This window comes from Gymnoscopelus braueri (assembly GCF_963280865.1).
Source record: "Gymnoscopelus braueri genome assembly, chromosome: 9".
NCBI lineage: Eukaryota > Metazoa > Chordata > Actinopteri > Myctophiformes > Myctophidae > Gymnoscopelus > Gymnoscopelus braueri.
This window is the reverse complement of record NC_137610.1, coordinates 7,787,553-7,811,604: the sequence shown is the minus strand read 5'-3', so window position 1 is coordinate 7,811,604 and position 24,052 is coordinate 7,787,553. Positions and strand designations below refer to the sequence as shown.

General features: G+C 39.4%; 1 protein-coding gene across 1 annotated transcript; it reads right to left on the bottom strand.

Moving 5' to 3' along the window:
• Positions 1 to 269: 269 nt before the first annotated feature.
• Positions 270 to 13,544, bottom strand: LOC308091336 (uncharacterized protein). Its single transcript, XM_080436870.1, has 7 exons — positions 13,508 to 13,544; positions 13,031 to 13,125; positions 5,442 to 5,614; positions 5,136 to 5,356; positions 4,435 to 4,582; positions 2,160 to 2,266; positions 270 to 1,342 (listed from the first exon to the last, which is right to left on the bottom strand). The coding sequence occupies exons 3-7, from the start codon at positions 5,511 to 5,513 to the stop codon at positions 1,147 to 1,149; spliced, it is 744 nt and encodes a 247-aa protein (XP_080292996.1). The 5' UTR covers positions 5,514 to 5,614; positions 13,031 to 13,125; positions 13,508 to 13,544; the 3' UTR covers positions 270 to 1,146.
• Positions 13,545 to 24,052: the final 10,508 nt, after the last annotated feature.

The following is a 24,052-nucleotide window of genomic DNA, read 5'->3' as shown; positions in this document are numbered from 1 at the left end:
TCTCCACATTTAAACTTTTCGTGTCTTTGTGAATTGAATTGATGCTCTATTACTTCATCATACAAGAAGTAGTGAAAACAGCAGATCTACAATCTCACAACGCGTCACGATGCGACACGTTGTGAGCTTGTAGATTTCACTACTAAAAAAGGTTTTCAAATAATAATAAAAAAGTAAAGGTTTTGTACATACAAGGTTTCCACCTGACAGCATCAATATTTAATGTACTGTAGAGTCTACATGACAGACAGTGAAGACAGAGACATCTGTAGGCTACAATATTATTTATTTATATTGATTATTTATTTAATTCAGTGCTGTCATACAGTAAATGTACTGCTTATTTATTATAAAACATTAAACAAATTCCATGTACAACAAATAGAATAGAGGAATTAAGGTACAAATGTTGGTCCTGTTCTGACAAAGTAAACCTCAGTTGTGTCTCCAGCATCACATCTCACCCCAACTTAGGAATTATGTATTGTACATTTTTATAGCTCATAAAGTATACAATTCACACTGTATGGAAAATATAATGTGAATTTCATACACAAATCATTCTGTAAAATATAATGTGTAGTTCATTTACAAATCATATGTAAAACAACATTTGTAGTTCTATGTAGAAAAAAGAGAGACGAAGGCTAGAGTACAAATATCCAAGGTGCTCTTTGGTTCAACTGGGTGACAGAATTGATGTAACAAAAGGGAAGAGACCAAGGTTCTCTTGTGGAAAAGTTAAAAAGCCTATAATAGTTTGGCTAATGCATAGCAAGAATAAAAAATGCACCTACGTGTTGCGACAACAGCCTTCATCAGGGTGACTCACCCTGTCAGATCCTGTGGTCTGAAGGTCAAAGTTCACTGCTCTATTAGCTCAGTTTAAAAAATAAATAAGCACTTGGGTAGAGGACCTGGGTTTGAATCCCTGGAAAAAAACAACTACAGTATAATATTAGTTGACCGGATTCCCACAGGGCTCTTCTAGGACTTTTGATGTTTTCACTCTACACCACACATTATGTGAATATTCATCTGAAAAGTTCACTTTTTGCCATTCCTGCCTACAGTATAAGGCCTTATACTGTATAGAAAACGCTGCTGCTTCACAATAGACCTTTTTGTGTCTTTTGTTTGGGAGGACTAAAGGGAGAGTTTGCTCAGGGCGCCATCCAAGCTACTAGAACCATCACTGTCCTTAAGATTTGTGGACTTTGTGGAATAAAAATCTTCCAGGGTGGGCCGTTTGTTCCATTCTTTGATCAGAGTAAACTTGTAGACACTTACGATGAGACCAGGAAACATCTCCATCAGGTCAATGTCAGCAGCAGCCTCAGCACTGTAAACACACAAAGCAGTGATCACTGAACACGAAATGTTATGATGAACACACTGACATCGATCTAACTGCTGCTTTATAAAGTACTGAACACACTGACATCTATCTAACTGCTGCTTTATAAAGTACTGAACACACTGACATCTATCTAACTGCTGCTTTATAAAGTACTGAACACACACATCCTAGACTCTCCTCCCGTCCCTAAAACACCCTGGACAACGCTCCACACGTCCCAGACTCTTCTCTAAAACACCCTGGACAACGCTCCACACGTCCCAGACTCTTCTCTCCTTCTCTAAAACACCCTGGACAACGCTCCACTCGTACTTCTCTATTGTTTGAAGCTAGCGTCTGACCCACTATGATGACCATGAGTTCTCATTTCTCGTTTCTTAGATAGTTTTTCTTGACCACAAATGTTAAGAATGTAATTTAGACAGATGCTAGGTTCATTATTTACCTGGTAGCCTATCCTAGTTGGTTGAGGTACTACACTGTCTGTCTCTCTACATTCTATGTATATGATAATTTACTTTGCTTATTGTAAGTCTCTCTGGATAAGAGCGTCTGCTAAATGACTAAATTGTAAATTGCGATCATTGACAACCTTCAATACAAGAGAACATAATTTATACAAATCTGAACGAACATCTCCAGTGCTGTGTTTCTTAATTGTGGCCATGACCTTTGAACTTTTCTTTTTAGATCCAAACCCAGAGAAATGATCGCACTTTAGAAAATAATTATAATTTGATTTGATTTAAGAATGCATTTTAGTGGCCACTGTGTTTTGTTTTAATCAAATTCAACTTACTGGTGCTGATGGAGATTGCGTATGAAGCGCATCAGTCCAAACCCATCATCATGGTAGGGAAACTTCTTCCTCCTTCTCTCCATCTCCTTAAACACCTCCTGTGGCAACTGGAAAAACACACAACTTAAAGATGATCTGGACTCGTTGTCTAATGGACACTTAGGGCCGTTTCTCACTGGATCCGTTTTCATTGAAAACGTTTCCCAATTCGAATGCTGGCCTCAGTGGCCTGCATTCACATTGGGCATAGATCCTATCGCACCACAGAACACATGCATATACACCCCCGATCCTACAGGTGGCGGCATGCACATAGTGTTTCCCCTGTGGACACAGACGTCATCAACTATGCGACAATCTTTGTGCTGGTCTCGCACAAATCTGCGTTTAAATATGTTGAAAGCAAGGGGGCGGAGTTGCGGTGAGAACTGAATAACACTACTCATCATGAAAACATCATGCACGTGCAATATAAAATATTAATATTATCCAGTGATATGAAAACATTAGCTAATGTTTTTATATCACTGGATAATATTAATATTTTATTTCAAGGTGCCTTGACAAAATTAAAACACCATTACATTATTATGAATAGTATTAACCACATGAACCCCAGCATGGGGGGAACATAAGCCAAAAATAGCCAATCTACAAGCTCACAACGCGCGACCCGTTGTGAGCTTGTAGATCTGCTATTTTTGACAGAGAGATTTGGTGTTGACAGATAAAAGCGTCCAAGAAAAGTAGGTCCGTTTTTACTGAGAATAGAGGGTTTAAGTAGGCTACATAATAATAAAACAATAACTTTATTTATATAGCACTTTTCAAAACATGAGTTACCTTATTTTATGCTACAATTGGAGAAAAGGTCAAATAAAAGATACACGTTTTTTTTTAAGCATAAGGGAATAGCCTACCATAGTTAACAAGTAAGTTAATTCTGACAAGCAATAAAGAAAACACATTTAAACAAACTAAAATGAGACCAAAATAACTTTGGTCTCGTTGCCCACATCAACAAACAAACAAATGCAGACATACATGTGAATTACATCAATAATTATGAATGACAGATTCATATGGTAGAAGAGTGCAATTTATGACAATAAAGCACAGAGATGTTTCGTTTTTGTAGCCCACGTTTGTGTGTGAAACTGTAGAATTAATAAAAAGAAACTTCTCATTTATTTTGGATAGTAATTATTCTGCTATTCTTCATTATGCTCATTATAATATTATATTATATATTATCTTCATATAACTGGTCCTCATAATGCTCATTATAATGTATTTTGGATAGTAATTTAATGTATTATTCTGCTATTCTTTATTATGCTCACATAAGCTATTTAGAAGGGATAAACTAAACTGTGCATTCAGGAGAAATTGCATCATGAGTGAAACGGCTATAGTCCTTGGGAAACTATAAACCTACGTAGGCCTGCATCTAAATGAGTTACCATATTTACTTACAAATTTCAAATTACAAAGCCTTATAAGCTATATATTTCTGGGATGCATAGTAGCTGAAACTCCACAAGATACCCACAAGATATACTATATGCGCTGCTCGCGCACCTGAAATGCGCGATGGAGACCCGCCAATGTTTCATGACTGATAGACATGAAAGAAGGCCCTTCACAGCTAATCGAGAATTTTAAATTTTAAGAATCGGTTCAGAATTGAATGAGTAAAATTGTTAGAAAGGCTCCCATATAAGTTGATTATATTAAGAGTAATATGCACCAGCCCTTTAAGTGCGCAATGCATTCTGGGGCGTTTTCATTCATTCAGTAGCACCGGCTAGAAGAGCTGTGTTTTTGTTGGCTGTTTTTGTCGAGTTTATATACCGTCACCTATTCCAAATAGCGGGCCACTTCCGTCTAATGGTACGCTTGCTTTCACATTGCAGCTACCGTACCCGAAAACGCATGATTCGGATCCGAGACTGCCTCCCGAGGTGGTTTCGGGAACGGAACGGTTATCCGTTTCGCGGGTCGATTCGCTACATTCACACTAGCCAAGCGGTCTGGAATGCGCACCCGGGACCTGAGTGTGAAACGGCCCTTAGACACACCTGAACCCCACATGATTTAGTCTAATTGACACATAGACACACCTGAACCCCACATGATTTAGTCTAATGGACACATATAGACACACCTGAACCCCACATGATTTAGTCTAATGGACACATAATCACACCTGAACCCCACATGATTTAGTCTAATGGACACATAGTCACACCTGAACCCCACATGATTTAGTCACCTTGTCTTTCATTGTGTCTTTCCATGTGCTGAATTGTCCCTCCTCAGCACACTGGTTCCATACCACCATGAGGTTCTGGTGGTCAGGGTTGTCATAGTGCTTGTCTATTTCCTTTTCATTTGCAACCTTTTGCAGGAAATCAATTCTCCTGGAAGAATTGACAAAACAAAAAACATCACTCTTAAAACACATTGGTAGAAAACATACTCTTGGATCAAAATGTTTACTTTAAAACTGGCATCCATATTTTCGGCATGACATTATAGTTCAAATGTTTTATTTTAATTTTTTAAAGCCAAATTAGCTGATCTACAAGCTCCCAACGTGTCGCAATGTGACCCGCGTTGTGAGCTCGTAGATCGGCTATTTGCACTGTTGAAACCAGTGCTCAAGAGGTTAAAATGAGCTGTGGTTGTGATTAAGCCATGATATTAGGTATAAATGACATAGATTCGCAACGTTTGGCATGGCAACTCGCTCGCCTACCGAGCTGGTAGGCTGATAACAGCCTACCAGAGCCTCCTGGCTGCTAGGCCAGTAGGGACCTACTGGACCATAGTTATGGGATGATAACGGTGATAACAGCCCCATTCAATTGGATGAGAACATAGGTATCGGGTGCAGCACTACAGTACTAGCTAGTACTACTACTACTACTACTACTGTATACGCAATGAAAATTATTTGCTTGATTCTAGTACATTTGTTTTATCCAGAAGTAGGGATGATCCAAGCATTCCTCCACTGTAGGTCTTTTCTTTGGGTCTCGATTGATCATCCTCTCGATGAGATCCTTGGCAACTACATCCAGAACATGGTCCAGGTTGTACTTTCCATCCAGAATGTTGGTTTCACACCGAGCGCCTTTGCCAAATGGATGGTGTCCTCCAGACAGGATGTAATATAGCAACATCCCAGCCACCTTTAGAATGAACATGAACATTTAGTGACAGAATTTGTTGTCCTTCTCATTGATTAAATTGTTTTCATGCAGAACAAGAACAAACCTGGATGTCAGCACTTATTTTATATGGTACATGTTCATCATCATCGTCTTCATTAATGGTCTCTTTCGCCATCCAGTATTTTGTTCCTGCACTTCTTGTTGAATATGTCGTTTGTCCGCAGGGCAGCCGTCTGCTTATTCCAAAATCTGACAATCTGGCCTTCCTTGTAACATCTGCAGGGTAAATTGGGAAGATAAATATATTTTTTTTTATCCATTTACAAACAAAAAAAACGATGGAGCTTGCACACAATAGAATTTCACCCACTGTTTTACACCTGTAAACCTGTGATGTGAGAATTAAGCTGATTCTGATTCTGAATATATATTTTAAATAAATAAAAATACATTAGCTGTTTGTTTTATTTTTCTTCTGTAGCTTACCAATCAAGACATTCTGGGGCTTGATATCCCGGTGAAGAATTGGAGGATTCTGCTGATGGAGTATCTTTAAGCTAGTGAGAACCTGATTTACAATCACCTGTCCACAAAGACGGCCTCCAGGAAATTCAATTCCTCTCTTGATGTATTCTTCTAGCGAACATTCACATAACTGAAGAACAAGGTATCCAAAGGTCTCATCCTCTATAAAGTCCACATATCGTACAATCGAATTATCATCAAGCTCTGGAAGACGTAAAAAGTCTTTCTCGTTATTCAGCACTTCATAGTTGAATTTAGTCATTCTCTTCACTGCAACTTCAGTGCCGTCATCTCTTAACCCCAAGAAGACCTCAGTTCCATCACTTCCACCTGCTATGCGGAATTCATCATCTTTCCCGATCACAACATTACCAACTTTGACAACTTTGTCAACCTCATGAGTGTCTGCAAGATTCTCTAATTGTTGACTCCACCTTTTACTGATTCTGTGCCATTCTCGTGTTTTGTTTGATGGCTCTGTGTTGGTCGTTTCAATTTCTGAGGTTGGTTTGCTGAGATGCTTTTGCAGTTGTATAAGCCTGTCTTTCATATCTTCTTCCCTCATTATTTCTGCAGACGTAATTACATCCTCAGGCACATCTATTCCCATTGATATAAAATAGGTTAATAGGTTAGAGGTGTGTACCAATGGAAGCAGGTTTGCCAGTATGGCATATGCGTACATTCTCACCCCTAGGTGTTTAATTGCCACTGAAGGAACAATTGCTGTGCAAAGTTTGTTGATGAAGTCCTGATTCCATCCATTGTTGACGTTAGTATTCCTTGTAATCACATAGAGTGTTGACAGAACATTCTTTCTGTCATTTATTTTTCTTGAGGAAAGGAATCCCAGCAGTTGGGGAATCAGAGCCAGTGATGTCTCACTGGGTATCTCTTCCATTGTGCTGAAAATGATTCGTAGAACTCCAATTGCTGTATCGGGAAAATGATATATAATTTTTGGAAATCGTTTGACTACGTTTTCAACGTAGAAGTTCAGTTTGTTATTGTCCTTCAGCCACTCAATACATTTGTGATGGTATTTGTCTCTTCGTGTAGTAGTAAATAACAGAATATCAATCGCGGTCAGGTGGTTAAGGGGATTCTTCTCCAGCATACGACTTCCAACAGTTTCTAAAACCTCTCTTTTCTGAGAGACAGCCATTTGCACATCAAATAAAAGTTTTGTTGTGTAATACATTTCCCCTTTGCTCGATACGAGCACATCAAGCAATGCACTAATCTTTTTATTGTAATTATGATGTTGAGGATGAGTATTAGGAAGTGGAGTTGTCAATTCACCAGCATCAATAAGGACTTTCATAACATCTGGCCTGTCATTGATGGCAGCAGTTTGAAGGGGGGTCAACTTTGTTCTGAAATCAACCAGTTGTTTTGTCTTTGCTCCGGCTTTGATTAGTCTCCTCACAAAGTCAACTGGTGCAGCTGATTGACAGGCATAATACAGAGGAGTCCGGCCATTTCCAGTCAAATCTGGGTCTGCACCCTTTGTCAGAAGGAAGGCACAAATGTCTATCTTGTGAAATCTTAACGCAGCTATCAAGGGAGATATATAACCATAACCCTTCAATTCTTTGCATGGGTAACATATATTTATATCTTCCACTTTAACTAAAGTCTTCAGATTATCAAGGTCATTGTTGATAATGAGCTGTATTATAGGATGCGTTTCTTCTGAAAATGGATCCATTTCTTTGCTTCAGAATATCTGTGGGGAGACAGAATTGTGAGGTCAATACATCTGCTCAGATATGATTTTAGGTATTTTTATTTAAACAAGATCTGCAACCGCAGACTGTCAAGCAGCTATAACAGGTAGGAATGCTGGTTGTAACAATGCTTTCTGATAACAACAATATGAAATGACAATCAGTGTAAAAAACATCAACATCACTATGAAATGACAACTGTCCTTTCTTCTGTTTGTGTCTCTAAACGTTAAAAAGGTTGTAGATCTGCTATTTTCACTAGTTTGAGTCCCAGGGACTTTTGGGTCTCGAGCTAAAAAGTTTGGGATCCAACGGGTCGATCTTTCTTCTAAACACACGTTTTACCACTACTACTAAAGATTTTTAGTTTTTGTAAAATGTTCAGCTTTTCTAGCCTTTATAGATATTAGATACAGTATACTAACACAATGTAGAGAGACAGGTAGAGAGAGTCAGGGAGAGACATGCAGCAAAGGTCCATCACCGGCCCCAGGAATTGAACCAGGGACTCACTGTCAGGTATCAAAGCCTATATGTGGTATGTGCCTTATTAACCACTCTGCTATCTGCTCCATAAGACAGAGGATACTTCTACACATTTAGTTCAAAACTCACACAAGTCGGTACACATTATCTCTCAGGTCATGTGATCAAGATAGATAGATCTAGATAGAAGTCACAACAGTGTCATTCATTACTAGAAAACGCCATGTGGACTATACACAAACAAGAAACATGACACACACAGTCATATTATACCAGCATGCGGCAAAAAAAACAGCCAACCTAAAAGTAGTCAGTCAGTACTTTACAGCCTTCCTAGAAATGTACTCGAGGGAAAGTAAAATATTTGTCTTGGAAATGTACTCAAAATGTACCTGAGAAAAGAATCCAAATCAGAGGGGGATATCCGGGGTAGGATAGGACCAGTTAGTGTTAAGATGGAGCCATGATTTGAGGTCCTTTTTAAATCTTGCAAGAGAATTTAGGGATTTTAGGGCTGGAGGGAGGGCATTCCACAGAGTAGTGGCTGCATGATAAAGCACATTTTTCCCCCTTGAGCGTCACAAAACTAGGGGGAACCAGATCATATAAACTTCCCCTGGTTGAGTACCTGTGAGCATCCCTCACTCTGGGCAGGTAATCAAGCAAGTATTTGGGAACAGAAGCATCTAGGATCTTAAAGACCAGACACAGTGAGAGGTGAGATACTCTCTCCTCAACTCTTAACCATCCCAGGCTACTGAAGGGGGCGGAGGCAAGATGAGACCTGGGGTTCAATTTTAGGAGAAGCCTCACAAGTTTGTTTTGGGAGGTCTGCAGCTTTGTCTTTAGCAACTTGGAGATACCCCTGTACCATGAGGTACATGCATAGGCAAAGTGACACTGAATGAGAGCACCGGCCAAATCTACCATTAGTTTTGGGATACGATGTATACAAAAGGGTAAACAGCGGAGCCTTGGCGGACGTTCCAATGACTCTGTATGACAACCACATAGAACCTCATCTCGGAGCTGTATAGTGGAGTGAGAGGTTCTTAATGGAGCTAACCTGCAGTAGTGTATATGTCACAGGGAAATTGGAGAACCAGGGAAATTGGAGAAGGCGCGCTCGTTTTTAGGCACAGGGCTACGGGGCGAGGCGGGGCTTTTCGAGACAGGGTTTAATACGCGAGGCTCGCGCGGAGGAGGAGGAGGAGGAGGAGCCCCGCGGCTCCCCGTCCTCCTTCTCCTCGGAGTGAGCTGGGATTGAACCCGAGACTCCCACTTGCCAGTCCGACGTGTTACCAGTCATGCCAATAGGGCTGAGCCCGATTGGCAGGTCTGTTGCACGCCGGTTCTGGCTATTTTGACTGAGGGGGCTACATACAGGGTATCTGCACATTTATGAAGGGACAATTTAATTAAGGACTTTTATATCTCTAAAAACTAAGATAAACTAATAATTAGACTGTCAAAAGTAACCCACAAGCTATACCAAAAAAGAAAGTCAAATATTACCTAAGAAAGAGGCAAACATTGTGAAAATTGCCAATCAAGCTGACAATGCATCGCATTGTGAGCTTGTGAGCTTGTGAATCTTTATCAATTCCACTCATAATTTCATTACATAGAAGTAGCTGTAGAATACAACTCTCGTAGACGTATTTATGATTCTGATGTTTTCAATCTACGAGAGTTGTAGGGTTCACCCCCCATGGACACAGGGACTTTCAGCACTATACCCCGTAGACACTCCAAACATGTACAAATTGAAAATAAAGGTGCTTACCCACAAGCTTGTAATGTTAACTCTCGCTACGGGGTAGTAGTTTAATGTATTAATCCATATCTTTCAATAAAGAAGTGTTTTAATGCCGTCTGTGGCCGAACACCCTCGTTTACTTCCGACAGAATCGGCCATAGACGGCATTAAAACACTTCTTTATTGAAAGATATGGATTATTACATTAAACTATTACCCCGTAGCGAGAGTTAACATTTGGGGCGTGGGGGTAAGCACCTTTATATTCAATTTGTACATGTTTGGAGTGTCTACGGGTATAGTGCTGAAAGTCCTTGTGTCCATGGGGGTTGAACACTACAACTCTCGTAGATTGAAAACGTCAGAATCATAAATACGTCTACCTACGAGAATTCTACAGCTAACATAGAAGTATAGAACACGATATGAAACTCACCTCTCTTCATGAAGGAGGAAGTGAAAAGGGACGCATAAGGCTGTCTTATGAAGTTTATAGAGGCAGGAGGAGGAGGGGTTAAGATATATCCTGTAGCCTACTATACACTAATCTGTCATGTAATAACTATGTAATGATAACTTTTATGTTTTATAATAAAATAAACTATATAGATACTGTATAAATGTGTAATTATACATAAACTGCATAGATACTGTATAAATGACTCTCACTCTGTTAAGAACACATCTGGTTCATCTCAGTGTTTCCTTGTAGAACAAAGTGTTGTCTATTGGTGCCACCCTGTGGTCAGTGTGGTGAAATAACAGTCCTTAGAATCTAATCTGGGTTGAACATTTATTTATAGACAATTTATGTGCATTTCTGTAAATGCATTTCATTTGACATGTTAAAATAATATGTTTTGCCATGGTCTGATTGATTTGACATAAAATATCTTCTGGATATAGAAAAACTCAGTTTATAATGATTATTACCATCAATTACTTGAATTGTAACAGTTCGTGCTGAAGAAGGCTCAGAAGGGTTCATTATCCAACCATGGCTAAACGAGCACGGCTCCCACGACTAACACATGTGTTGACCCAGATGTCATTTAATTTTTTTTTCTTTTATTTTTTTTTCAGAAATCTCGTGTAGAAAGACCTGACCAAAACAGCAGCCATATAAAACAACCAAAATCACAATACATCAATACATCTGCTCGGATGTGATTTAGATCTTATTTAAGATCTGCAACCGCTGACTGTCAAGCAGCTAACAGGTAGGAATGCATTCTGATAGCACCACCACTATGAAATGACAATCACTGTAAAAACAATCAGTGCTTTTTAATGGCAGTTGTCAGTTTTAATGACGTCTGTCTGTCTGTCTGTCTGTCTGTCTGTCTGTCTGTCTGTCTGTCTGTCTGTCTGTCTGTCTGTCTGTCTGTCTGTCTCTGGAAACAACAAAAAATGTCAACAAAATCCAAGAAATTCCATACATAAAAATAAATAAATAAATAAAAATAAGTAGTGAAAATAGCAGATCTACAAGCTCGCAACAGGTCACATCGTGGCGTGTTGTGAGCTTGTAGATCTGCTATTTTAACTAGTTTGAGTCCCAGGCAGATATAAAGTCTATCCTCCTTCTAAACACACTTTTTGCCACTACTAAAGATTTGTAGTTTTTGTTAGTTTTTCCATCTTTTCTAGTCTTTATATAGATAGATTAGATACAGTACTGTAACCAGTGGTTTCCAAACTGATGGTTTGGAGGCCCAGGGGGTCCCCAGATTATTTTGGGGGGTCCCCAGACAGTAAAAGTGTATACAGGGTATCTGCACATTTATAAAGGGACAACTTTTAAGACCTTTAGAATACCTCTAAAATGAAAAAGAAAAGAAAACGATAAACTAATAATAAGACCATAACAAGTAACCAATAAACTGTACTATAAAAAATGCTCAAACATTGGCCAAATTGTCAATTATTACCTAAGATATCTGTGGAACCGAGTCAAACTAAATGTAATGTCTCAACTACAATTCCAAGTGCTTGTCAGGGTGGGGGGTCCCCAGTTCAAATATGATTATTTTGGGGGGTCCCCAGTTCAAATATGATTATTTGTTCAAATATGATTATTTGTTCAAATGTGATTATTTTGGGGGGGTCACAGCCTAAAACGTTTGGGAACCCTTGCTCTAAACAACATACTTTCTGCCTATAACTGATACTCCATACTGTTTACATAGTACATACATACATAGGCTACCTTCACAAAAGTGTGGGGAGGGGCTATTTCTAACAATAAAACAAAAAAAACCCAACCATATATAAAAACTAAATCCAATCATCCGGATCTAAACTGGACTCACATGTTGAGGGGCCTCTACAGAGCATACTTTTTTCTTTTTTTACGAAAAATATTGTCTATAATTGCGTCTCTTTTTTTAATATTCACAATCTAATCTTCAAAAATGTGTTTGAATAATGTTGGTGACTCATAAAGTGTCGGGATGACATGCTCATTAATATGTTGCAGGAGATTTGTAGTATTGTACGTGATACCTGTACCACGTACGTCGTACAGTATGTGAGTCAAGTCAACGGTATGACCACAGTGGAAAAGAGCAAAAACATGGCATGTCATCTGTTCAGAAGGAGCTATTTGCTACCAAGGCAAAGAAGGTAAGTAAAGAAAATTGAGAGAAAGTGTTTCAAAGTGTCCAATAATAACAATAACAACTCAATTATAATAACACTCAACAAGCATAATCCATGGAAACCCTTGATCCACAGCCTCACCACCAGACCTCCTCCTCACCTCTGATCAAACCCTGCCGCACACACACACACACACACACACACACACACACACACACACACACACACACACACACACACACACACACACACACACACACACACACACACACACACACACACACACACACACACACACAGCGTGGCGTGTGCAGTTTTACATGATATGACTCAAACAAAATGTCTGTTTTGACTCAGCCAGCCAGAGGAAGAATGCAGGAGTTGCAACACGTCCGTTGTTCCTCCGGTTGAGGCAAATAAAACAATGACAATACTTTAAGTGTTTTCTCTTCACATAATAATACTTTTGAGCCGTGCTCCTAAAAGTATTTATATTTTGTTCTTGGAGTGTTGCCACTCATGAGCAAGGCACGTACAGTACAAGACTGCAGAAACAAATTGGTGTTTCATGAGCAATACAATCAAAGTTACCTGGTAGCCTGAGCAGTTGTGTAATTGTTTGTGATGTTTGTCTAAGTCTGTTGGAGACGAGTGAAGTGTTGATATCTGTGTGTGTTGATAAAACCCTATTGGAACAAAGAGACACATTCATAGTTTTAATGCTTCAACTCCTCTCTCCTTTGAGGAAGAAGGAAGATGATAATAATTCATAGTATTTTACAAATAATATAAAAAATAATAATATGTAAAAAAACATACCTGTCATAAATAAAAACAAAACGTCAAATTAAACAAATAAGGACGATAAGAATTAAACAAACACGGTCAACGATCAACACGGTTCTTGGCTAGTGACTTCAGTCAGTCCAAAACAACTTGATCAGAGCTAATGTATGAAAGTATATACATTAACATACAGATATCATCTGAGGCTATAATTATAGCTGAATAAAATAATTATAAATTCCATTTCTAATGTCATGACTGAGAACACGGTATGACACCCACCTGTTCAACAAGGAGGAAGTAACAAGAAAGAAATGAAGGTGTGGCTATATGTCTCTCTCTCCCTCCCTCCCTCCCTCCCCCTCTCTCTCTCTCTCTTTTAAGACCTTTTGAATACCTGAGTCTAAAATGAAAAGAAAAAGAAACTAATAATAAGACCATAACAAGTAACCAATAAACTAAACATTGGCCAAATTGTCAATTATTACCGAAGAAAGAGGCAAAAAAAAGATGAAAATAGCCGATCTACATGCTCACAACGCCTCGCATTGTGAGCTTGTAGATCGGCTATTTTCACAATATTTATCTGTGGAACCGAGTCAAACTAAATGTAATGCCTCAACTCCTACAATTCGAAGTGCTTGTCAGGGTGGGGGTCCCCAGTTCAAATATGATTATTTTGGGGGGTCCCCAGTTCTAATATGATTATTTGTTCAAATATGATTATTTGTTCAAATGTGATTATTTTGGGGGGTCACAGCCTAAAAGTTTGGGAACCCTTGCTCTAAACAACATACTTTTCGCCTATAACTGATTACATAGTACATACATAGGCTACCTCCACAAAAGTGTGGGGAGGGGCAATTTCTAAAAAAAACAAAAAAAAACAAAACATATATCATAAAAACTAAATCCAATCATCCCTAAACTGGACTCACATGTTGAGGGGCCTCTACAGGCACACCTCTAAAACGCTTGCATATCTGCCCATAGGGGGCGCCACAAACACAAGCAGTAGCACCTTGCTTAGTACCACACACACACGCACACACGCACACGGCGGGGCGTGTACAGTTGTACATGACATGACTCAAACAAAATGTCTGTTTTGACTGAGCCAGCCAGAGGAAGAATGCAGGAGTTGCAACACGTCCGTTGTTCCTCCGGTTGAGGCAAATAAAACAATGACAATACTTTAAGTGTTTTCTCTTCACATAATAATACTTTTGAGCCGTGCTCCTAAAAGTATTTATATTTTGTTCTTGGAGTGTTGCCACTCATGAGCAAGGCACGTACAGTACAAGACTGCAGAAACAAATTGGTGTTTCATGAGCAATAAAATCAAAGTTACCTGGTAGCCTGAGCAGTTGCGTAATTGTTTGTGATGTTTGTCTAAGTCGGTTGGAGACGAGTGAAGTGTTGATATCTGTGTGTGTTGATAAAACCCTATTGGAACAAAGAGACACATTCATAGTTTTAATTCTTCAACTCCTCTCTCCTTTGAGGAAGAAGGAAGATGATAATAATTCATAGTATTTTACAAATAATATAAAATATGTAAAAAAACATACCTGTCATAAATAAAAACAAAACGTCAAATTAAACAAATAAGGACGATAAGAATTAAACAAACACGGTCAACGATCAACACGGTTCTTGGCTAGTGACTTCAGTCAGTCCAAAACAACTTGATCAGAGCTAATGTATGAAAGTATATACATTAACATACAGATATCATCTGAGGCTATAATTATAGCTGAATAAAATAATTATAAATTCCATTTCTAATGTCATGACTGAGAACACAGTATGACACCCACCTGTTCAACAAGGAGGAAGTAACAAGAAAGAAATTAAGGTGTGCCTATATGTCTCTCTCTCCCTCCCTCCCTCCCTCCCCCCCTCTCTCTCTCTCTCTCTCTCTCTCTCTCTCTCTCTCTCTCTCTCTCTCTCTCTATCTGTCTTTATTGCCCTCTCCCTGTCTCTCTATGAATATATCTGTCTCTCGCTCTCCCTGTCTCTCTTTGCCTATATCTGTCTCTCTCTCTGCCTCTCCCTGTCTGTCTCTCTCTACCTGTCGCTCTGCTATCTGTCTAGACATGGCTCATGATTCATAGCTCTGTAAATGCCCAGGGCTATGAGAGATGGCTTGTGTCCCACATTATAGTTTAGGATTTATTCACAAAGACAGCTTATATCATAGGCCTCAACAAATGGTAAACTTCACTGCTGGCTTGGTGGACATTTTTGTCAAAATGTTTGCCATGGACATACAAATGAGCAGACAATAGAATTACCAGAAACACATAAAGAGCTATAGCCTTGTACATGTATTAGATTTCATCTTCATTACAGCTCAATCATTTTAATAGATGCTGTTATTTTAAAGCAACCTATGTACGGTGTAGAAATAAAAACTACATTTACTACATTCTACATATTTTCTGTCTGCACACATCACAGACTTTGGAGACGATGATTTGGACAGTTTCATGGTGACAATGGGGTCCCCCTCCAAGTTAGCGGTGCATTTGTGTAAGTACCCATTTCACTGATTTGACCTTCAAAATCAATTATGGCTCAATCTGTTTGCTATTAATGTATGTCTGCTATTTTATTTTTTTTTTAATTTTTTTTAATTTTTTTTTTTTTTAATTTTTCATTTCAACAGCTGACTTTTTATGTCAGCTGTTGCAACATCTTCGTCAGTTGCCGTACCAGGACAGGCTACAAGAGGAGAAAAGGGTTTGCTTCTAATTAAAAATACAATTTGTGTGACAGGTTATTGAGTCTGGTTATGGTTAAGAATTTATCTCATAACCAGAACAAAACTTTTTTTTTTGCTTGTTATGTTTTGTTTTCTGTGTTCTGGTCATGTTCTGGCCATGTCCGTGTTCTGTGCATGTCAGTGTGCTGTCCTGTCCACGTTTTGGACATGTTCCACTAACCATTGTTTGCATGTGAAAGTTCTTCTATCTGAGATAGGGAACGTGAATTGATCCAGCCACGATGATGGTGAGTACCCATTTTATTCTGTAAGTATAAAACATACAGTATTTTTTGTGCCATTTTGGTTCCCCTGCTTAGACTATTATGTAATGAATTTGACAATTGAGTATCAACCTATTTAAAAATGTACTGGTGTGTATGAATGAATTTGGTCTTTTCAGCACATTGAATATACAACATGTTATTAGTATAATGTAATATATATGTAATGTCACGAACAATATAGTAGATGCAAACGTTTTTTTTTTGTATGGAAATAAGATGGTGTGTGCCTTTAGCTAACCATTAATTGCCAATTGTACAATGAGTGACAAGATTTTGTCTGTTGTATAGTACCATCTACTACGGTGTCCAGACCACCTGCTGGTGCTGAAAGTAAACTGCAGAAGTCGCCAAGAGATGGTAAATATGCTATGATTCTATTCATCTGTCCAAATATGTGTTATGCAGTGTTACTTAGTGTACTTAGGCTGGCCTGCTAAAGGTTAGAATTTACATTTTTCAGCACTGCCATTTTTTAAGTTAGTGCTGCCTGCATATTCATAAATATGACGATTGCTCATTCAATCTGCCAAATGAAAAAGCTTACAGCACCTAGTATTCCCAGGCGGTCTCCCATCCAAGTACTAACCAGGCCCGACCCTGCTTACCTTCCGAGATGTTTTTTTTTTAAATATCTTTTATTATAAAACATCATATTTACAATTCACAATACGCAGATATTAAACATATTAAGTGTAAATAATTAAAACACAATCAATCATGACAGAATACAGAATTTTGATACGTTGAACATTGCATCACAGGTCCTCAATTTATATTCCTATTCCTTATACAACTTAACATTCAAACAAAAAATATTTCAGAACTTACATTAATTTATCATCAGACGAAATGGTGATGAACGTAGGTATCACTATCCACTCAAACTGCTCTCTGTCATGTTTGAAAACAAATAATTCACCCCTCCTTACTGTAGATTCAAAAATAGGCCACACCTTCTTCCCTTGAGCTAAATTCCTCCTTGCCCTGACTGCATACCTCACATGGCTCAGCACAAAATTCAGCATGTTAATATTCACCTTTCTTGTGTTCTCACTTGCCCGAAACAACATCAGTTCCCTCCATTTAAAACCTTCAATAAACTCATATTTCCAGTTTTTTTTAATAAGAAACCCTTTAGTTTACAGTAGCATTCCTTCAATCCTTCACATTCTAGAAATAAATGCATGAAGCAATTTCTGGACTTAATTCACACACATCACACTCCCTCTTTACTGATCTGTCTATCTGATGTAAAACAACATTTGTAAAGATCCTATTGTGTCTGTAACTGCCAGAGTAATCATTTTATTTCTTATTTTTGTTCTTATTTAATATAATTATTTATGCCCATTATCCATGCCCATTTTGTTTGAGTCGCTTTATTAGAAGTAGTATTTTGTACCGGAAACTAAGTTAAATGCCCAGAACTCAATGCTATCCAATGAAATCGACAGGAAGTGGAAAACACACAGCCTAGGAAACAGGTGAATAAGGGAGGCTGGGACACGGACACGTTAGTGGTTGCACTTCCTCCCTTGAGGTGAGACAGGGACAGGGAGAGTGTGAGACAGGTATGTGTTTGTCCTGGATCTTTAATGCCTAAAGAATCGCATATTGAACATTATATGGGTTTGAACGTGATGTATCTGTTCATGATCCCAAGAGTGGCTGTATCAGTTTCCTGGAGAAAGGTTTAAGAAGGGAAGATCCAGTCCAAGGATTTGAAGTCAGGCATAGTTTTATTAACGCCCGACTGGCCACTGCCAGGTGGGTCTGATTAGCAGCACACTGCATCACATACAAGCATGTCATTTTATACTGTATACCTTCTGTCAACAAAAGGAGGAGCTAGGTGTCTTAGCCCAGCCCCCAATTCCTGTAGGCCTATCACACATCGAATACATGATGCTGGGGGTCGTGGCCGAGCCCCCGCAACACTCTATTGAAATACATTTACATGTCTTTACAGTGTACCAATTTTGTCTTGTTTCTATTTATCAAACTTTACTTTTGCACAAAAGCTGGTTTAGTAATCCTTGTTCAACATCTCTTAAGCTTTATAATAAGACCACACACTATATACTTTCAGGATTGTAAACAGCAGTTTAGGAATACAATGAGTCAAATAAAAACCAGCAGTTCCTCTAAGACTGACCACTTCCCCCAACTGATGTTTCTCCTTGTTTACAACACAGGTCATAGTTATCAAGACTTTACTCATTTTAACTACATACTGCAGACCTAAAAGAGAAGAATAATTAGTGGGTAAACATTTTAGCTGTTTACTCAGTCATCTTAACCTGGCTTTCATCACTACACATTTGCTGTCTGCGGCTAAAGCCCAGGAAGGATCAATGGGATTATAATTAGTTCAAATTAAGACAAAAGAATGGCTCTGTTGGTTCAAACTCAAGACAGGGGTGTCCTCTCCTGGACTCCAGGGGGGCAGGCTTCAAACAGTATGTATACAATGGACAATAGGCTTCTTTCCTGTAGGTAAACACAAGCTTCTTTTGTCAATCAATGGCCGGAACTCTGGGAGTGTTTTGGAATGCAAATTGTTGATCGCTTTACGTCACCAGTTATTTCAACTCCAAGCCCTGTTAACTGCAGACCTCAGAATCAAGATAATACTGTGACACAGGATGAAATGAAATTACTTATATGGAACTTTATGTTTGAAATTATACTTCAAACGTTTGGTTAATGAAATGATTTGTATTGCAGTTGTGTTGCTGTGAGTCTGTCGTGGGCACAAGGACTCATTCCCTTCTTAAAGTCTATATGCAGCCAGCAAGGTGTGTCCGTGTGTCCGTGTGTGTGTCCGTGTGTCCGTCTGTCACCAGCTAATCTCCGCCACCGTTGGCTTGATCGCAGCGAAACTGTGCACACACACTCCCTGGATGCCAATTCCGAACTTCTGCCCCAAACATGGGCCTTTTATAGCGCCACCAGGAGGCCGTTTTGTGCAAAACATATTTTTTGACAGTACTCCTACAGATTTTGTCCAAAAATCTCGCAAATCGGTACACAGTATCTCTATAGTCACAAGTAAGACGCGCGAACGCGGGAAGCGAACGCAAAAAGAAAATGTAATGAATTTTTTTTATTAAAAAACAAAGTAACAAAAAAATAAAAATACAAAAAATACAAAAAATTCTGCATTAAAAGGAGCATCTTAGAAAAAATACAAATTCACAAAAAAAAAACTTTGAATGTTTTTGAACAATTCAACAAAGTGTTTGAAGTGCCTGTTTCACCCACTTCCGGGGGGCGGAGCCAAAATCCGAGCCCGAAGTATTTGTTCGTAGACCCCCACTTAGGGGGGGTAGAAAAAGTTTGGGAGCGATTCGGGCACTTTTCATTTAACATGGGGTTTCAATGGGGATTTTTAGGAGCCTTCTCCGGGGCGTGGCTTCCGGGGGAAGGGGCGGGCTTAAACGCAACCTTGACAGGTGTGTTCAGTTTTGAAAGAGCTTTCATTTGATGTATGGTACGTGACTGTAGCTGCTATATTTCACCCAGGGGCAGGCTGCAGACATACTGCACACAGACACACAGACAGACACACAGACACACAGACACACCCACTGTATGGTACGTGACTCACTGTAGCTGCTATATTTCACCCAGGGGCAGGCTGCAGACATACTGCACACAGACACACAGACAGACACACAGACACACAGACACACCCACAACCCGAGCACGGTTTCATAGTAAGCTCCACTTGCGCGGAGGCGCGCCTTCGGCGCGCCTCCTTCCGCTGCGTTCGCAATTAAACAAAACTTGTCTTTCAGATTTTTCTTATTCCATCCTGATTGGCTAAAAATGGCTTCCAAAGTTTGCAGGAGTGCTCCATTTTCAACAAAATGCCTCAAATGAACACAGCATGCAATTTCGGTGAAAATTTGCACGCATATTTCCACTATGCCGAGGAAGAAATGCCACTTGAAAATTTTCAAATCAGCCTCATGGTGGCGCTATAACAGGCCGATTCATGTTTTTACCTATAACTGCACCGATCTGTGTAAAACTTTGTATGCGCACTCCCTAGAGGTCAAGGAAAAACCTTTGCCCTGCATTTTTCCCATCTGCCTTTTATAGCGCCACCAGCGCACATGTATTCACTGATAGTCATGTTGTGTGCAATGCAACTTTAATGAAGCCTGCATCAAGTGAGGCTTGAACTGGCAACCTTGGTGTTGTGAGGCATTCGTTTAAGGGAGAAGGAATTGGACCAACAGACAGAAACTGTGAAAAAAGAGATCACACAGATCATACAGTTTCACGCAAATAGCTGGAAAATCCTGGGTTTAAGTGTTTTTCAAACTGCTCCAAATTGCGGACAATCTAAGGGCGGAGCTTACTGGTCAACATGATAGATGTGTTCCTCATGAGTCAAGGCACATGTGTAAGCAGGTTTAATGGCTGTCGGCCAAACGAGGCATGACTTTTGCCTGTTTAAAGTTTGCATTTTCAAAAAATCGCTATAGCGCCCCCCTTTGACCAATTGGAGTAAGATTGGTTTCAGTGATATTTGGAATGACCCTCAACATTACCGCAAAGTTTCAAAGAAATGTGAGTCTGCATGTATGTGTTAGGGGCAGATGAATAATTGTCATAAAACTGCAATATTCATTGGCTCATTAAAGCTTAATTTTTTCACTTATGGAAAATCTTTTGCACATGTTTGTCGGCATAGGTCCAAAGTTCATGTGTAAAAGGTTTCGTGCAGATTACTCAGAAATCCCAGGAGGAGATAGGTTTGAACTGTTTTTCATATAATTCAAAATGGTGGGAGATCTAAAGGTCAAAGGTCAAAAGTCAGAGTGTGAAAGTTGTTGATCATGAGTAGACGCATATGTATATTGAAGTTTCATGGCTGTAGGTCAAACAGGGCATGAGTTGTACCTGTTCAAAGTTGGCATTTTGCTATAGCGCCACCTTTTGACGAAAGATTGTGAGAATTATTTCTTGATAGTTTTTCATGACCATCTACCATATGGCCAAGTTTCGTAAAAAGCGTATGCACGGTTCAGCCAGAACTGCGAAAAGTGGCAGAAGAAAAAAGAGGGGAACATTAAGACAGGTCCAGAGCTGAGCTCTGGCCCCGTAAATATAGCTGCAAGCAGCGATAATACGGGGCCAGTGAATGCAGAAAGAAAAAAGAAAGAAGCAATGATAAGTAATATGCACAATAAGCCATAGAAACATAGAAGACTGAACTTGAGAGAAAGAAGACCATGCAATTAACAAATGAGCATTTTAAACCCTCACTAACACTAACCTCAGTAAAACAACGCCTAAGCCTGCAGGGGTTGACACTAACGCTTGCTATCTGGTTGCCTGACGGGCAGGTGCGGATTTTCAGTGGGGATGCAACTGTTTTTTGTTCGCGATAAAACACAACACGAGATATCCATCTTTAGACGCTTGAGCATGGCCAGAGCGCTCCGTCTCCCCCTCTCCCTCTCTCCCACACACACACACACACACTGAACCTGCGACGCGGCGAAAACAGCTAATCTACAAGCTCACATAATACTGAAGGCACGGGCACGCAACTAGTTATATATATAAATCACCGGGTTGCAAAATCACGCTTGGAATCTAGTGTGAAGAGATACGTTTGTGAGAAAGTGCAGTTGATGACGAGCATGGCTGCTTGCATCCCACCCGGGATATAAAACAAAAACACCCGCTGACTTTTTTCACATGTGCTGCAGTTCCCTACTTGTCCCTAACCGACGTGTGAAAATACAAGAAGCAACTTGTAAAGCCTTCCTTATGTCAGTATCAGTTCAAAACAGCAGCATCAGCCCAGCATCAGCCCAGTACCCTGAACGGTCAAAGCTTAACACTTGTCAAGTCAGACGAACGTAAACCCTTGACTTCTGGTCGGTGGACTTCAAAGTAAGAGCGCTTTGTGAAGTTATGGGAAAGTAAGTGTCTTCATGTCTGTGGAATGTAAAATAAGAGCACTGTTGGCCTATATTGTGCTGTTTTCACAGTTGCTACACTTAAAAATAGAACTTAGACAGGATACAGATTAAACAAGTGAAATTGGAAGTGATGACACAAAGAAATGAGCATGTAATTTTGGAACTGGAACACTATAAAAAATTAAGCTGATAAATGGGTACTCTCCTGATTGGCTGAAATGGTGTCACCTACCTGAAAATATATTTTCTGTCTATCAAAGAGCTGGAGAGACAGTGAGACCCCTGTTACTGAACAAACACTCTATAGCAATGAGTACTATCAGAGTATAGAGCTTTAACCCATAACAAAAACCTTTTTGTTTTTACCAAAAAATATCACTTACCCTACCTTTAACCCATAGTCATATTCATAGCTATTTAGATATTTGGCATAAATATTGAGGTATGACATTTTTTATCGTGCAGCCCCATAATTCGCAAGTAGAAAGTAAATAATAAGTGTTTAATTGAACGGTAATTAAATTTAACCTATCATTTTTATAAAGGACTATTTACTTTTCGGGCAAGTGGGCAAGACCTGTGGGCAAGTAGAAAATGACCTGTACTCAAGTGCCTCTGAGACCTTAGTGTCAACCCCTGCGCCTATCCTCAAGAAACACTATGTGTAAACCTAAGAAAGCCAAATCATGATCACCTCAATACGTTGTCGGGGACAGGGATCTAACCAGCGACCTACGGACTCAGAGGCTGCCTCTCTTCTCATTGAGCTAGATATATGGCTTCCCTGACAGTATCTGTTGACATCTATAATTATTTCCGTCCATTATGAACCAAGCCTCATTTTTTTTGTCTCCTCGGAACGAAAACTAGTGAAAGTATCCGATCTACAAGCTCACAAAGGGTTGCTATCTGAAAAGTTGTGTGATTGTAGATCGTCTATTTTCACAATGAAGTATGTCACACATTGTAAAAACATACTCTCAAATAAGCATTTCATGTTATCTTTAAAAATTGCACATGCATTATTTGATGCAGTCATGTTTTGTGCGATGCAATTAAAAAGTGGAATGACCCACCCACAGACAGACAGACAGACAGACAGACAGACAGACAGACAGACAGACAGACAGACAGACAGACAGACAGACAGACAGACAGACAGACAGACAGAGAGACAGACAGACAAAAAAAGCAAAGTGCAATAATAGCACAATAACACATGGAAACGGAATAGATTGAAATTGAGACAAAGAGAGAGAGTCAAGGCACATGTGTAAGCAGGTTTAATGGCTGTCGGCCAAACGAGGCATGACTTTTGCTTGTTTAAAGTTTGCATTTTCAAAAAAAATCTATAGCGCCAATTGGACCAATTGGAGTAAGATTGGTTTCAGTGATATTTGGAATGACCCTATCGAGGTTTTATGGCTCTAGGTCAAAAAGGGCATGAGTTGTACCTGTATAAAGTTTGCACTTTCAATTGAGTGCTATAGCGCCACCTTTTGACGAAAGATTGTGAGATTAATTTCTTGATCATCTACCATATGGCCGAATTTCGTAAAAAGCGTATGCACGGTTAAGCCAGAATTGCCAAAAACGGCAGAAGAAGGAGAAGAAACAGAATAATGACAATATCAAAACGGAGCCTTGCTCTGCAGAGCCTGGCCCCATAATAAAGCAGGTGTGTGGATGGCACAGCGTGAGGACAGTGTAGTTGAGGACAAGAGGAGATCAGGTTTGACCAGATGTGTGTTTGTCACGGTAGCTTTAATAGCTGTGGTTTCCATTCATGTGAACAGGCATTCTGTGTTGATGAGAGAGTCTTAAAGCA